The sequence below is a fragment of the Terrapene carolina genome, unplaced genomic scaffold, assembly GCF_002925995.2.
Source record: "Terrapene carolina triunguis isolate 2854851 unplaced genomic scaffold, T_m_triunguis-2.0 Scaffold210, whole genome shotgun sequence".
NCBI lineage: Eukaryota > Metazoa > Chordata > Testudines > Emydidae > Terrapene > Terrapene triunguis.
In genome coordinates this window covers 52,763,967-52,780,101 of record NW_020664561.1, presented here as the reverse complement: position 1 = coordinate 52,780,101, position 16,135 = coordinate 52,763,967, and the positions used below count along the sequence as shown (strand labels likewise).

Here is a 16,135-nt window from a genome sequence, read left to right as displayed (position 1 = left end):
CCCCCCCCCCCCCCCCCCCCCCCGTAGCTTAAAAAACAACTGAAACAAAACTGTTCTCTAGGGCTAAAACTATATATGCCAAGTTTCAGCCTAGAGCATGTTTTTACAGCCAAGCTATAAATCCTCTTAAATAGGGGCTTGTAATGGAAATTATGACAGTCCCTTAACTAAAGCGAACAGCATTACACAGGTGCTGATATAACAACTGGAGATAGTTTGGATTAATAATTAATGAGGGAGATACATTTTTAAATGTATAGCAAGTTTAAACATTTATAAAGGTCTGTTTGATAGGAATCATAGTACTTACAAAAAATTCCTGTTTTAACTGATTTTCTTGTGTTGTTTTCATGGTGTCCGTTGCCTCCTTGTCACTCTCCCAATCCGTTTTGTTCTAAAACCTCCATTACTGTCATTCGGTGGAATGGCTAGTATGGAGTGATCAGTGGATGGGGCATCTGGCACCCTTCCTGCTTAGAGATTGATCTCCAGCAGCTATAAGAGAGCAGCGAGGGAGTCCCCAAGTCTGCTGGTGGACATAGAGTAGCCCTTGTCCATCAATCACAGAAAGCTGAGAGATGATAACTTCCCACCACACTAGCACTCCAAATGCATTTTAAAAAAACAACTACTTTGCACTGATATTTTTGTTTAAATAATTAATTAACGGTTTAGCCTAATAGCTCAGCAGTCACGGCAATGCTGGATTACAGTTCCTAGAGCTCGTTGAAAACATCTGCCGTTTTAGCGGGCAAGAAAACAAGAATTCCAGTTCACAACAAACGTCAAGGTTTCGACTTGCAGTTTCGTTCTGATGTGGAATGAAAATGAGGCCTTTCTCATGAGTTTTTGCCAAACTGCACCATAGAGTTAGGTGATGCCTATGCTTATGGCAGCATGTAAAGTACAGGCATTACACATGTAGCTCCATACAGCAGGGAAAGGCTCTAGAAGCAGGACACTACATTGCTAAAAATGACAGTGCAGACTTGGGAGGCACTGCTGAGGCATGTAAAGAGCCAAGTAGGGTATATACCTTTGAGGTTCAGGCATGTAGAGCACACTATTCGCCTAAGCAGTGCCTCCTGTCTACATTGCTACTTACTGCACTGCCTACTGCTACACTGTGCTAGTTGGCCGTGCAGCGTCTGTACTCTACACACTGCTGTAATGTAGACATAACTCCAGGGTCTGCGTGTCTCTGTCTCTCTCCTGTTGAAATTGTTCTGCTTCATATAAATAATTGTTAGGCCAAGATAAAGACATTGACTCCATTGCCTCATAGTTAGGACATTCACCTGGGATAGGAGAGCCTCAGATTCAAGTCCCTGCTCTGAATAGGGCAGAATAGGGACTTGAACCTGGGTCTTCCATGTCCCAGCTGAGTGCCTTTGTCACTATGCCATTGGCTATTCTGAGGCATGTCTCTCTCTCTTGAGCTGAGAAACCTTTGTGATGAAAGTTTTGTTGAAACAGAGATGCTTCTGTGACCAGCTTCTGTTTCGTAAATCAGCATTTCCCAATAAAAAATATTTTGTGGGAAAATTCCTGACAAGCTCTGCTGACTGTATAACTCTAGATCAGCAATTCTCAAACTGGGTCGGGACCCCAAAGTGGGTTACGACCCTGTTTTAATGGGGTCACCAGGGTTGGCGGTAGACTTGCCAAGGCCAAAGCCGAAGCCTGAGCCCCACCACCTGAGCTTCAGCCCTGGGTGGCAGGGCTCAGGTTACAGGCAGTCTGCCTGGGTCTGAAGCCATTGAGCTTTGGCTTCGCCCCTCTCCACCCCCACCCCAGCCAGGAAGGCGGGACTTGAGTGGCCTCAAGCTTTGTTCCTTGCTGCTGGGGTCATGTTGTAATTTTTGTTGTCAGAAGGGGGACGTGGTGCAATGAAGTTTGAGAAACCCTGCTCTAGATTATCTCCTCAATTGTGTTACAAAGTTGAGAGGAAAATGGTAGGTTCTTAAACAGCATAACTCATATTTAAACTACATAAACACAAAGCAAAGGAGGAAGAATTGAGCTTATCTAAGGAAAAGTGATGACTCTGGAAGACAGGTATATGATATAGTATGGGGCATGTAATCTTAACCAAACCAACCTAAATCACATCCACAGGGATGGAGATACTGGAAATGACATTGGGCAGATCTTGACTTCAGCAGACATATGCACTACTTGGTAGCTGTAGAATCAGGGTGTTTTGTCAGGCCATTGACACTTGGTGAAATTCTGCATTCTTTGTATATGTAATATTTTTACAGTGCAACCAAGTGTAACACCTACATACGTTCTTTGTGTGGACACTACCAACTGTTAAATTGAGAGAGGGTGGAAAACTCTTCATATTTAGGTTTCTTAAAAAAAGAGGGGAGGAAAGAGTATTATTGCAGTAAGCCACTTTGAAGGGAATATTATTTTACATAACCACCATCTGTGGTTGTAAAAATCATTAGCGATTGCCTTGCGGTCTTCCGTTATCACTGAGCAGCTAAAGTTTATGGGATGATAAGGCTTAACTTGTCAGGACTTTCTGCTGAATTGCTTATGGTAATTGCTTTTTCTTTTTATTGTGTAAAGCATTTGTGTATATCCTCTCAAGGATCTAGCTCGTTTCATCCATTTGACTATATTTTTAAAGCCTGCAACAGTTGTTGAAGTTTGGACTTGGTGCATTTGATTTAGAACAGCTCAAAATCATCCAGATTTTGAATTGTTGGTGAAATATTTCCTCAAACTCAATTTTTTTGATGCCAAGACACCAATTGCCTCCCCAGAATGTTTTGGGATTTCCAACCAGCTCTACTTTGGCTTCATCATTGATCCTAACTGGTATCCTTGTTGGCAGACTTGGCAGAGAAACCATGGATTGACTGGGACATGGAGAATGAATAACACTCTCAACCTGGCCCACGTAGAACGTAATTCAGGCACATGGGTGGGACAGTGGGCAGGAGTTTGCATTGCCAGTGGGATGCCAGTTGATGAAAAGAGCGCTTCAGTCATGTGGGCTGTCAAGCCAGCAGTTTATACAGGCACTGAAAAGTGCTTAATAAATAAAGCGTTCTGACATTAGGACTAATTTCTAAAAGCACTTTAAACTAGAGTCAAGTACTGCTGAAATCAGTTTTCCTGTCTGTGCATTGGGGGAGGCTGTGAATAACTTACCTGGAAGGAACCCAGAAAGAATGACTACCATGGTGAAGGGATTAAGACCAAAATGCCTGCTGTAGGAGGTGTTGGGACTAGAAACACAGAGGGCAGGAAATAAATGAAGGGAAGCTGAATAAAACAGAAGACATGGATCACCACAATGTAATAACAATAAAGTCACCAGAATCCGGAGATGGAATAACAGTCTTACAGTAATTTATGTATATTTTAGGGGGTACATTAACTAAACCACTCAAGCTTCACTGGAATCCCTCAGTGAAATTAGACCTTTATACAGTTGGGGAGGACAATTATTGCATATAGTGTAATGGTTTAAAGTAAACGAGAGAATATTTTTATTGCAGAACCTGATCAATATCCTTTTAAATATCTGAATGGTGGTGCATGTTTTCTCTTTTCTGCCTAGGTAAATGGAGTTCAGCTTTATGGAAAATCCCGCCGTGAGGCAGTTTCTTTTCTGAAAGAAGTGCCGCCTCCATTCACTCTGGTTTGTTGTCGGCGCCTGTTCGACGATGGCGGCGAATCCTTTGTGGATGAGCTCAGCACCATCGAGGTTTCGTCTCCGGAGCCAAAGGTAGCGATAAGAGATTGTGTAGCTCAGTTGGACAGAAGTTCACTAACTTTCTAAAGACAGTGTTTTGGCTTCCCTCTTGTTTGCTTCAACCAATTTCAGCTCTTTAAAACAAAAATGTGTGAAATCCATTTGCGTGGATATGTACATCAGCTCTTTGTACCCAGCTGTCTTGCAAAATGGTCTTTACATCTCATCACTGTTTCACATGGAAATGCCAAGCAGGTTAAAAGACATGAGAAACCAGCTCAGTAAGAGGGATTTACTTTGTACTTATGTAGGGTCATCACTTCTAATCTTTAACAAAAGCTCATTGTATTATTTCCTGAGGGTTATCCATGTGCTTGGTGCTGTTGGAAACATGAAAGGTAACATCTATTTCCTGTCCAGTGGTGTTTCCAATCCCAGTAAGATAAACAACACAGCTCTGATATCATAATACAACCAGATGATAGGATTCAGCACTGATTGTTTGTTTGATTTGTCAGAAGTTGTTGATTTATTCAAATCGCTTTGCTATGTCCGATGTCATATGTGGTTTTTCAAACACCTTTCAGAATCCTTTTCTTTCTTCTTCCTTGCATTAATCCAATCAAATGGTTTCCACTCTGTGAATTCTGTCCCTCCAAAGTGTTCTGTTCAGTGCCATATACTTAGGGCCCTACCAAATTCACGGTTGTGAAAAATGCATCATGGAATGTGAAATCTGGTCTCCCCATGAAATCTTGTCTTTTGTGTACTTTTATCCTATACAGATTTCACGGAGGAGACCAGCATATCTCAAACTGGGGGCCCCAGCCCAAAAGGGAGTTTGCAGGAGGGTCACAAGGTTATTGTAAGGGGGTCACAGTATTGCCACCTTTATTTCTGCGTTGCCTTCGGAGCTGGGCAGTTGGAGAGTGGTGGATGCCGGCTGGCCAGCTCTGAAGGCAGTGCCACAGGCAGCAACAGCGCAGAAGTAAAGGTGGCAATACCATATCATGCCACCCTTATTTCTGCACTGCTGCTGGCAGCGGCACTGCCTTTGGAGCTGGGGTCCCAGCCAGCAGCTGCAGAACTTTCTGCAGCCAGGGGAGGTTCCTGGAGATGGATCTGAACCAGCCTTGGGAAGGGCCCCTGCAGGGGAAGAGGAAGTCCTGTCCCTCACCAACCCGGCCAGGACCAGCAGCTGGAGTGTGGCGTATGGTAGGAGCCCTCAGCCAGGGTGCCCTCAGCCCCTTCCCCTCCCTAGTTCCGGGTCCAGCACTCGGGGATTAAAGGGGTCTTGGGGTGTGTGTGTGTGTGTGTGTGTGTGTGTGTGTGTGTGTGTGTGTGTGTGTGTGTGACCACGGAAACCTGCCCCCAACCATGGTGCCCTGGGTGGTTGCCCACCCATAAGGCTGGCCCTGTCGACCCACAAAAGTGTTCTCCAGCTGCCCAGCTCTGAAGACGGCGCCGCCATCCCCAGCAATAGCACAGATGTAAGGGTGGCAACACTGTGACACCCCTCCCCCACTACAATAGCCTTGTGACACCTCCCCCACCATTGCCCCCTTTTGGGTTGCGGGCCCCACTGTTACAACACTGTGAAATTTCAGATTTTAGTATCTGAAACAGTGACATTTATTATTTTTTAAATCCTATGACTGTGAAATTGACCAAAATTGACTGAATTTGGTAGGGCCCTACTTATGCTCTATCACGCCACATGCTAACATGTCTTCCTTTATGCCATCCTATCACTTCTTGGGCTGGCCTTTCTCCTTTTCATTCAGTCTTGGTATATTGGGGTCTCTTACTCAGTTTGCAGGACTGTGGTTTATATGCTCATGCCATTTGAGCTTGTACTCATGTTTTTTGCATTTAGGGGGTGTTACTCTGAGCATATCTCTAGCATACACATTCTTCACCTGGTCTCTCTTGCTTACACCACTTTTCTATCTCCAAATTCGTATTTCTGTGCAACATCATTTGCTCATGTTTCTTCTTTGTTACCCAACACTCAGCAGCATACTTGAAAACTGGATGAACCACAGTTTTACAAACTTCTCCTTTTACACTTACTTGTATCTTCCTTTCACACCCTACACCACTTATCTCTTTCCTTTTGAGCCAAGCATTCATTATCCTCACTCTCTTATTTAATCCTCTATTTTCTCAGGTTCTGGACCCCCAAAAACTTGAAACTGCATTTTCAGTATTGACTGCGTGTCTAGTTTGAAGGATAATTCTACAGTGTTCATATAATTGAAATTACATACCATGTTCTCTTTCTCTGCTTATTTTGCGCCCCGTCTCTCCAACACATCTCTCGTTTTATCAAGATCCTCTTGTAGACTATTTTTCTTAGTGTATAGAATGATATAATCTGCAAACAACATGCACCAAGGTGCTTCCTTCTGTATGTTCCTTGTGGGGTATCCAGGATGAGGTTAAACAAGAAAGGGCTCAATGCTGATCCCTGACACACTCCCACCTTAACCAATAGTTTGTCTGTTTCACCACTAGAAGTTCTGAGTGTTGACCTTGCATCTACATAATGGTTTGAGCAAGCCACACATACAGTTTTGATACCATTTTCTTCCTCATACACCACCAGATGACTTTCCTAGGAGACTCAACATCTTTTTAAAGTATGAACATGAAATCGGGTAGGAAAGTTTGGAGCATTGTGACATTTGTGCTTTTACATATATAAACACAATGTGCCAAGGTAGCTTTTGGTAGTGGATGTCCCAAACTCATTAACTCAATGAGAGCAGGACTTGGCTTTAATTAGTGTAGTAGTGACAGAATAGCCCAAGTCTTTGGGTGGGTTGAAATGAACCATGGTGAGATATACTGGAACTTAAATAGAATACTGTGAATCTGCATGTGAAAATTATATTTCATTAAACAATAACAAATCTAACTGATTTAGTGACATTTTCTCTTTAAGGCTAAAGCACAAAGTGTTCAACAGAGACCCAGGAACACTTGACTAGAAGGTGCATGGATTTTGAGTGATGCTTTGACTTTTTCATGTTCCTAGGCTATGACAGTATTTTAGGTAATGTGTTTTCAGTGAAAGATATTTCATGTTCGCAACTTTAATGTTGTTTACTCAGGCAGGTTACTAAAAACTTCATTGTACTATAAATACAAGGTATGTAAATCACTAAGCTAGCATGCTGACTATGTACATCAAATACATCATTCTTCAGCTTAATAGGTGAGCAGGAGCTTTGAATTATACTAAATCTAAGCCTTGCTCCCATTAGCTGATTAATTCCATCTTGCAAATCAAGTTTTTATGCAAAACTGGGAAAACAGGAGCCTTAGCACTTATTTCCATGGTAGAAGCCTTAAAAATCCCAAATTAAGTGTTGAATCTTGTAACATTTTTACATTATAAAATGTATTTACTCCTGGTTGCCCCTTCTCCCTGATCTAGATTCTGCTTGGTAGGATGGCCTTCCTAGGAGGATAGGTTGGCCAGTACTATGGATATTTTGTTCGATAGTGGAGGCACAAAGAAGAACCATGTGCCATTTAGAAGGGTCCCTTCTATTGCTATAGAACTCCTTCTTCCTTACTACTTGACTTTGCCTTTTAATGAATATTTTTCATCCGTATGACACCAGTTAAGTGCATTTGCCAACAATTGATACTGATTGAATGACACAAAGACTCTCCTGCTCCTTAAATCCACCTCCACAATATTTCTACTTTCTTCTGGTCTAGGAAGCAAGAAGCCATGTCTGTGATTATAGTTTCTTTATCCCTTTGGGCCAGTGGTGATGGTTTGTGATACCTGCATGCTTACACAATGAGCTGAAATAAAATGATTGCTATGTTAATAATGGAAGGTCCTCAAGTTTCCTGATGACAATTTCCATTCAAACTTCGCAGAGATCATGCTACTTGCCTGTGGACTTCCTTTTTTTTCTTTTACATTTGCAATATTGTTTCCCTCTACAACAAATGATGCAATAGCAGTAAAATTTGTAATCTGTATTTTATTTTAGACAACAAGGGATGATTTTTTTTCTCAAAACTTTTGAAATACACTTGTGAAGTCAGTTATTTTTAGAGGGATTTGTGTTTCTCTCTCTTCCAGAGTTCAAATGTTAAAGCAAAAATGAAAAAAAAAAAAAGTTTTTCAAAGTCATGTACTCACATAGTTGCAATTTGGGATTGATTAAGATTCTAATACTTAAAATCCTCAGGACCTTCTGTCTTTTCATGGGCTTTCCCTTATGTGGTGGTTAAATCCTTATGTTGAGAAATTTATTTTTCCTTTTATGCATCTAATGGGATGGCCGAAGTCCATTGACATGTAAAAGGTTAGTGCCATTAGTGTAATTAGAAATAATCCTTAACGTTATATCATTACATCTCAGTATTTGTGTGCAGTGTTAGGCCCGATGGACATGTTTAGCTTTGCTGTTGGGCGTGGTCACAATGGGATGCATAAGTGTTTGCAAGATCAGGACCCTAGTCTGGATGGAATTAGAGAAAAAGGATATATAATATTTCAGATGAGTTCCATCTTGGATGAACCATTAATATAGGAGGAATATTGATTGAATAAACTTCCATCCAGAACTAAAAATAGGGATAGTATTTGCAGCAGATATTTTATTTTTCAGATGAAACCAGAAGTAGACCTTCATCCTGAAGAGGAAGGAGATGGTGAACTAGCATTGTGGTGTCCTGATGTGAAAGTTATTGAACTAGAAAAAGACTATAAAGGTTTAGGATTCAGCATTTTAGATTATCAGGTATGCTATTCCTTGTACTGTATATATCAATAAATACTGAAAATACCTCTGATCCTCTCTTTCCCTTTGTACTGTGCCTCAAAATTTCCTGTAAATATTGTTACATTAATTGTGTTATATATGTATAAAATACTACAGTGACATTGCTCTTGGACTTTGAAATTTGGGAGAAATTATTTGTTCCTTTGAGGCCAAATTTTCCTGTGTTACACTGGACCAACTATGTAAAGTATACGGTAGAACATTGTTTTAACCCAGACTAATTACTGGATATAATAAAGTGCAGTTAATCATCCTCTAACTCCTAACTTGGTGTTTAAAGGCTACGGGTTCTCTTAATCACTGGGAATTACTTTATAAATAATTGAGTAGTGAGAGAGCATTTAGTATCACAACATTTTTTTGCTATTTGTTAAATGTTTTGTCAATTTCCCCCCTCCCTCCTTCAGTTAAAAATACATTTGTGATGAGCCTGTTAGTACAGTGCTTTGCACAGGGGCTCCTAGGTGTCACGGTAATACAAATAAATAACCATTGGTTCTTTAGGCCTGATCCAAAGGCCATTAAAGTCAATGGGAAGACTCCTGTTATGATCAATAGACTTTGGATCAGACCCTTAAAGCACAACTATTCATTTTCCAACTTAAGGGCCCTTGATACCAAGTTTCACCACAATTGACTTCCATGGTGAGGTTATAAAGCCAGAAGTGACAAATGGGGTCAGCATGTGAAACCCAATTTAACTCCTCTGCTAATAAAGTAATAAATTGCTTTAATTTCATGTATTGTATAAGAATAGGGTATAGACATTAAATAATTTTGTCTCTTGACTGCTTTAAATGTTTAGCCCAACGTACTTGGGGCACAGAATTTTTTCATTATTTTTCTTAAAAGGAGCTGAATCTCAGACCCCAATAATAGCTTAAAGCAAATTATTCTTAAAAACAATCTTTTTTTTATGTTTAAAAAAAAAAAAAAAAAAAAAGTTGTGGAACAGATTTCATAGACATGATCCTAAAGCTCCTTAGTAATTAAGAGCCAAAGTCTCTGCCGGTGTAATTGGGTAAAATTCTATTGAATCTGTGCCCACTTACATTAGTAAAGAATTTGGCCCTAAATAAAGATATAAAAAATATCAGAATTTTGAGGTTAGGATGAAGTTTCTAATGTTATCCGTCAATGTGATATTTTAAAACCTCTAAGCACCATACTCCTAAGAATTAAAATTGCTGGATTGCTTTTCGTAATAACATAAACATCTGAGTGCTGCCTAAACGTTGTGGTTGAAGGAAAAAAATGTAGTCTATCATTGCACATAAATGTCAAGTGATATAAAAATCAATTATATTTTATACAATAAGACATGAATCAGGAACAGATTAAAATAAAAATACTTGGGGTATTATGCAAAACCATTAATTCCATATTTTGCCAGTGTGATTTAAGATTACTGAAAGTAGATCCTGTTAGTCATTTTTGCTGATACGTGTTGTGTTACAGTGCCAGCTTTTCGGTAGAGTCCCTGGGACTCTACAAAGCAGCAATACACTGATTTGCTTTCAAGTTCTCATATAATCAGAATTAATGAAGGCTTTAATAACAGGCTTTTTATTTACTTATTCACAAATGTAAATACATTAGTAATATTGGGATCCTTGCAGATTTAAATACTTTCAGATCAATATTAAATAAACCGTAATCCACTTAATCTCAGCTCTATAATTACAAGATATTGTGCTATTTTTCTGTTCGGGATTGCCTTGTAAAACTGTGTTGCTCTTCCCAGCACATGATGAGTTCACTCTAAGGGCTGGTCCATACTAACCCCCCAGTTCGAACTAAGATACGCAACTTCAGCTACGTGAATAACGTAGCTGAAGTCGAAGTACCTTAGTTCGAACTACAAAGTACTTACCGCGGGTCCACACGCGGCAGGCAGGCTCCCCCGTCGACTCCGTACTCCTCTCGCGGAGCAGGAGTACCGGCGTCGACGGCGGGCACTTCCGGGATCGATTTATCGCGTCTAGACAAGACACGATAAATCGATCCCAGAAGATCGATTGCTTACCGCCAAACCCGGAGGTAAGTATAGATGTACCCTGAGAGAGAGAGCGCACTTCATTTAAAAAACAATTAATAGTCCTCAGTCATGGAAAGAAGTGATCTGAGTTTGCCTACTGGAAAACTGTCCAGAACTCTTGCATGGGGTGATTTTGAAAAGCACAAATGAGGGATGCACAACTCTCACTGAAAATCAATGGAAACTGGGTGCCTAAAATCCCATTTCTGCCTTTAAACTCCCCCCTCCTAAGTTAATACTGCTTTAAAAATGTAAGTGTCCAGCCCCATGTAGTTTGCTTCTAAAGCTTTATTGAGAAAAAATTCAAGCTTTACAATGGCAAATATACTGCTTACAAGATGTTTTCACTGTTTATACGTAAAGTGCATAAATAGTGTCCATTTAGGTGACCAGTAACTTAATTTTAAAGTTTGGTATTTGTGAGATAATTGAGTTATAACATCTCTTGCTGTGAGTGATTTAGATGATAAATCCAAATGAGTGAAACTCATTGTTTGCAAGGCAGAGGAAAGATGATTTTGTGGAAGAACAAAGACCATATCTGTGACTTTCAGTGTTTCAGGTATTAAACTGTAAGCTTCTAATGTATAGGCATATTGGTCCAGAAGTCTGTGATAGTGGCTGTTACCAGACGCTTTAGGAAAGGTGCAAGAAAACCCTGTTGTAATCATTTATGGAACTACCTGCCTTTTGGGATGGGTGGTTGGTGGTGGTGGTGGTGGGGGGGGTGTTCTTCTGCCTCTCATCCTTGAATGGCTGGTGTATACTCTGAAGCAAGAGAGTTTATTCCTCCATCTTAATTTTTGTTATCCTATCTATCTGTTATGTTCCTGGCATACACATAGAGAAGTTTGTTTAAAAACATAAAATACTTTTGCTGAAAGGTTGCAACATAACACTATTTCTTAGAATTCAGAATGATAACGCACAAGAACCCAAAAACAGAGATAAAGCAGGCTCACCATATCTTACTCTAGGCAGGCTCTCTGCAGACTGACTTCTGAAAGACCCTGATTGCATGCTTCCCTACATAGCCTCCTAACCTGCAAGCAGGACCAGGGAAACCTTTAGGATTTAAAGTGACAGCTTGTAATTTTTACACTGTTTTCAGTACAGCACGCTATCTGATATAACTGTGAGGGTATGCCTACACAGCAAAGAAAAACCCGTGGCTGGCCTGTGCCTGCCGACTTGGGCTCACAGGGCTTCGGTTACGGAGGCTGTTTCATTGCTCTATGATCCTGCAGGGTGGAAGTCTACACTGCAATGAAACAGCCCCCGCAGTGAGCCTGGAGTCAGCTGGCACAGGCCAGCTGCGGGTTTTTCTTTGCTGTGTAGACAGACTCTGAGTGTTCTCATTATCCATATAAATGTTTAATCCTACATTGAATCCTATTAAACTATTGTCCTGAAAGATCTGTTGTGTCCTAGTGTAAGTTTTCTGATACTTCATAGTACAAGCCCATTTGTGCTTCCGAAAAGCAATACTAATAAAAACTCTTAGCGATGGAGAATAGGAATTGAGAACGGAGAGAGTGAAATTATTACTCTGGCATATTAATTTTTAATGGACTATCCTTCTCATGATGTTACATCTATAAAATAAATAAGCGTATCCCAAGTGATGTAAAAGATATTCCGAGAAATGTATAAATGTAATGTCGGCTAATTTATACTTAACTTACATAACTTTAATTACAAATTAACTATACTGATTGAGAGTGACCAATAATATTTCTACCTTTTCCCTACATTTTGTTTGTTTTCCTTTTTTGTGTTAGTAACTTAAGAACTTGAAATCAGATTTTTTTCTATTTACAGGCTCCTCATGGAAGGATCTATTGCTGAAACATATGGTATCACTACACAAAGAGTGGGGCGTAGCCTTTGTGCTACCATAGAACATTTGTCTGTAAATTTTAAGCTTGGGATTTTCAGCTTTGCATGGTCATTTAAACTTAATAGATCTATTTGCATTCACCAGATCTACTAAATTGCAATGAGAAGTTTTAAAACTACTAAGCTTAACCTTGCAGGCAAGATGCCATGCTGTAGAAACAGGTGATCCCATGATGGAGCCCCTAAAATTGTGTGATATGTTTCACTGGATTCCTCCCTGAGGGGGTCTGTTTATTTTAAATAACAGCCTCCCGCTCAAGACTTGGTTGCTTAAAATGAATAATAGTGCTGATGTTGTAAAAATACAATGTGGTGAGATTAGTCAGATCTCTTAATTTAACCCTGGTCATTCTTGGGGACAATTTGGATGGGATACCTCTGAAGGAAAATCCCAGGTACAGTGGTACGTGATGATGGAGATTCTACAAGCAGTATGCCTTCTGAGTTGACTGTGAACCTATATCTCAGTGGAGTCATGAGGAGCATTGTGTGTTACTGAAGATTCCATCTTAAAACACAAGTCCTGTCCACTTTCTGGTTATTAAGGAAGGCGTGGTTTAAAGTTTAGTATCCTGGCCAATTTCTAGGTTGAGCAATATTCTTTATCTCCTTTAATTTTCCCCATAATTTCACTTGGAGAAGTTACTCTGCTCCATCTCCTAACTAACTTTTATGTAGCCTTGCTGACATGTTCAGTGGTAACTACATTGTGGTGGTGGGTGAGTGATCCTGATGTTTAATCTGTAAAGTGCTTTGGGCTTGTTTAGGATATAAGGTGCTGTACATGAACATTGTTCTCTGCCAGTAGGGGTGAAAGTTTTGCTTATTAACAACTTTGACTATCACAAAGAAGGGGTGGAGGTTTGGTTCAACCAGAGGACTAAACCACCCAACCAGCCAGAGGAAATATAAATGTTTGATGAATAGCCACCATTGCTAGTAGTAGTGATACTTTTTTTTTTTTTTTTCCTTTTTAAGGAAAAGGCAAGAGAAAATGATGCTTCAATCGGAAAAATGGGAAACACTGTTATATAAAAATGAGTATGATCATGTGGGGGTAGATAGGGAGGAAGGAAATTCAGCACCCAAGATATAGACATTTAGAGACTGATGAAACCAGATACTAGGAAGGATAGTCCATTGAGCCTTGGGTTCTGAAAAAATAGCCTTTAGCATAGACCCAGCAGAGCAAAGAGATTCCATAACCAATTAGTGATGTGTTACAGACGTATAGGGAAAACCACAGGCAGTTGTCCTGCAAATTTCGTGCGATTGTATTAACCAGAAGCTGACTCTTGAATAAGCTGATGAGCCTTTATCAAATTAAACAAGATGCTAAACAGACTTTTCATGGAGCGTAATTGCCTATGTTTGGAATTCACAGTACTTTAAAATATTTGATATGTGACTACAGCTAGAACGGGGGTGGGGAGGTATGGTAGTGCTGGGGGTATAGGAATATTGGCAGAAAGGTGGGCTTGAATTTTACACAGCATCTTTAATCCACAAAGATTCCAAAGTACTCTTTGAATTGCTTCAGTCACATCTGAAACTCAGTGACTACTGGGGCCAAATGCAGGTGCCGTTGAACAATGCATAACAGAATACAAACAAAAAAATCTCACAACCATTTCCAAAAGAGGCCCCAGGAGTTTTAAAAAGACACACCCTAATCCATTCATATCCTGCTTGGAGTGTTCACCAGTTTGATTTGGGCTGGAGCATTGTATAACATCCCTCTTCCTAAACACTTTGCGCTCTTACAATTTTTGGGGTTTAGGCCACGTTGAAATGAATGTGTTTTGGACAGAGAGGCATATTCACATCCCCATGAAGCACACTTTCACCTGTTCATGTGATGGAAACCAGTGGCTTATTGGCAAGCATAGTCATACAGCTATATTAAAAAGCAATTGTATCGTGGCTATCCGCTTGGTACTGGAAAAGCTGATGAAGGCTGCTTTTCTTCCATCTCTACGACCCATCCATATTTATTAACATCAAAGTACTGTAAGCCTTAATGCCAACTGTGCTGAAGATCTTGTCTGACAGAGAATTTGCATCTTTCCCTTTATGGGAAAGTTCTGCATCCCTTAAATCATATTAAGCTTCTTGATTTGAAAAATAATACTATATAGTGTGTTCATGAATGTAGCTATTGAGAAAATTCTCTCATAGTTCTGCTTAAATACTGCTTTTCAGTACTGAAAAGGGGATGAATGGAATGAACACATTCCTGATGGAGTTTCTAGGGTACTTGTGATGAGTGACTTTCAAAACCTCAATACAGCAGTACTAAAGGCATCAGGAGTCCAGAAGCCACTTTAACGGATCAGAGGCTTTATATATCAGCATGAGATCCAGATGGGATAGACAGAAAAAGTTCACTGTTGTAAAGAAACTAAAGAGGAGCTGAGATGCAAAAAGTTCTAAGAGGACTTGGATCTGTGCTGAGGTGCAGTTTGGGAATGGTAACTCTGATTTCTCCCAGCATGAGAAGTTAGGAGAGATGTATTACAGGAGGAAGAAGAAGAAAGAAGTAGTATTTGTAAAGGGGACTGCCGTATCCCATGGATTGGCTCTCATTATGTTTCTTGGTGGTTTTTTTTAAGCAGATTTTGCTTTGTGAACTGTCATGGTTGTTTTCCAGGTAAAATACCTGATTTTGGAGAGATCTTGGGCATTAGGCTGGAACATCTGTTCATTCAGAGTCCTTGAAATAACTAAAATAATAAACAGTAGTATTAAAAGTTAGAAACCTTTCCCTCCTCCTCAAGTAAATACAGATTGGGTCACTTTTTGAATTTGTCTGCTGCAAGAAAGTCTTTATCTTTAAATGTACAGGAAATCATCATCATTATTCTGTAGAAGTCACTCTACCTTGAAGGACAGGGTGGGAATTTAAGGGGTCAGTACTGTAGCTTGAACAGTAGTTAAAAAGCAAAGTGTTTTCTAAAAATTAGTCATGAAAAGACTAGAAAAAGCTGTATAAATGGTTGGTGGTTATAGAAAGGCTCTGCAGTCTGCCTGTGACAGTTGGAAGCTCATTTATGGCCCCAAGCAGACACAGTGAACTAGCAACCTCTGAAAGTTCTGTTCCACTTCCATGTTTATCTGTGTTGGGACACATTAGAGGTGATAGGTGAACCTGAAAAGGTTCAGAAAAGTCCCTGAAAGTTAAACATCTCCATGTTTTCTCAGCATCTTCTCCTTCTCCCAAAAAAAGATGCAACTCATGAAATCTAGTCAAGATTTACCATTCTGACTATGTCCGGTTCCTCTTCGAATCCTTTCCCTGCCTTCTCCTTGCTGCCTTCTACATCAGTATTTAAATGCTTTGTCCTCACTTTTATGTCTCTCTACAATTCTTCCTACTACCATTCTGTTCTCATCCTTTTCTCATGACCACTTCACTCCACCAAAGCTCCCACTCTCAACAGTCTTCCTTCAGCCTGGCCTGCTGCATGTAGACCCTCATCCCTGAACTGTCCAGTCCTGTCTCCAATGTCCCCTTTAGATTCCACAGTCCCTCCCTATTGCAAGGGAATGGCTGTTGCTTATATCCTATGGTAGTCCTTCCTAGAATTCCTTGTGCCTCTAACTCCCATCTTTAAAATTATTACCCTGTGCTATTCTTCCTATTTACTGCTCCTCCACTGAGTAATTATG

General features: G+C 40.1%; 1 protein-coding gene across 1 annotated transcript in view; it reads left to right on the top strand.

The window, feature by feature from the left end:
- Nucleotides 1-16,135, top strand: part of LOC113407222 (inaD-like protein) — a 212,845-nt gene that overhangs the window by 43,102 nt on the left and 153,608 nt on the right. The window contains exons 16-17 of the mRNA XM_026655445.1: nucleotides 3,581-3,748; nucleotides 8,356-8,487. Coding sequence (XP_026511230.1) covers nucleotides 3,581-3,748; nucleotides 8,356-8,487 — 300 coding nt within the window. The remainder of the gene's footprint in view (nucleotides 1-3,580; nucleotides 3,749-8,355; nucleotides 8,488-16,135) is intronic.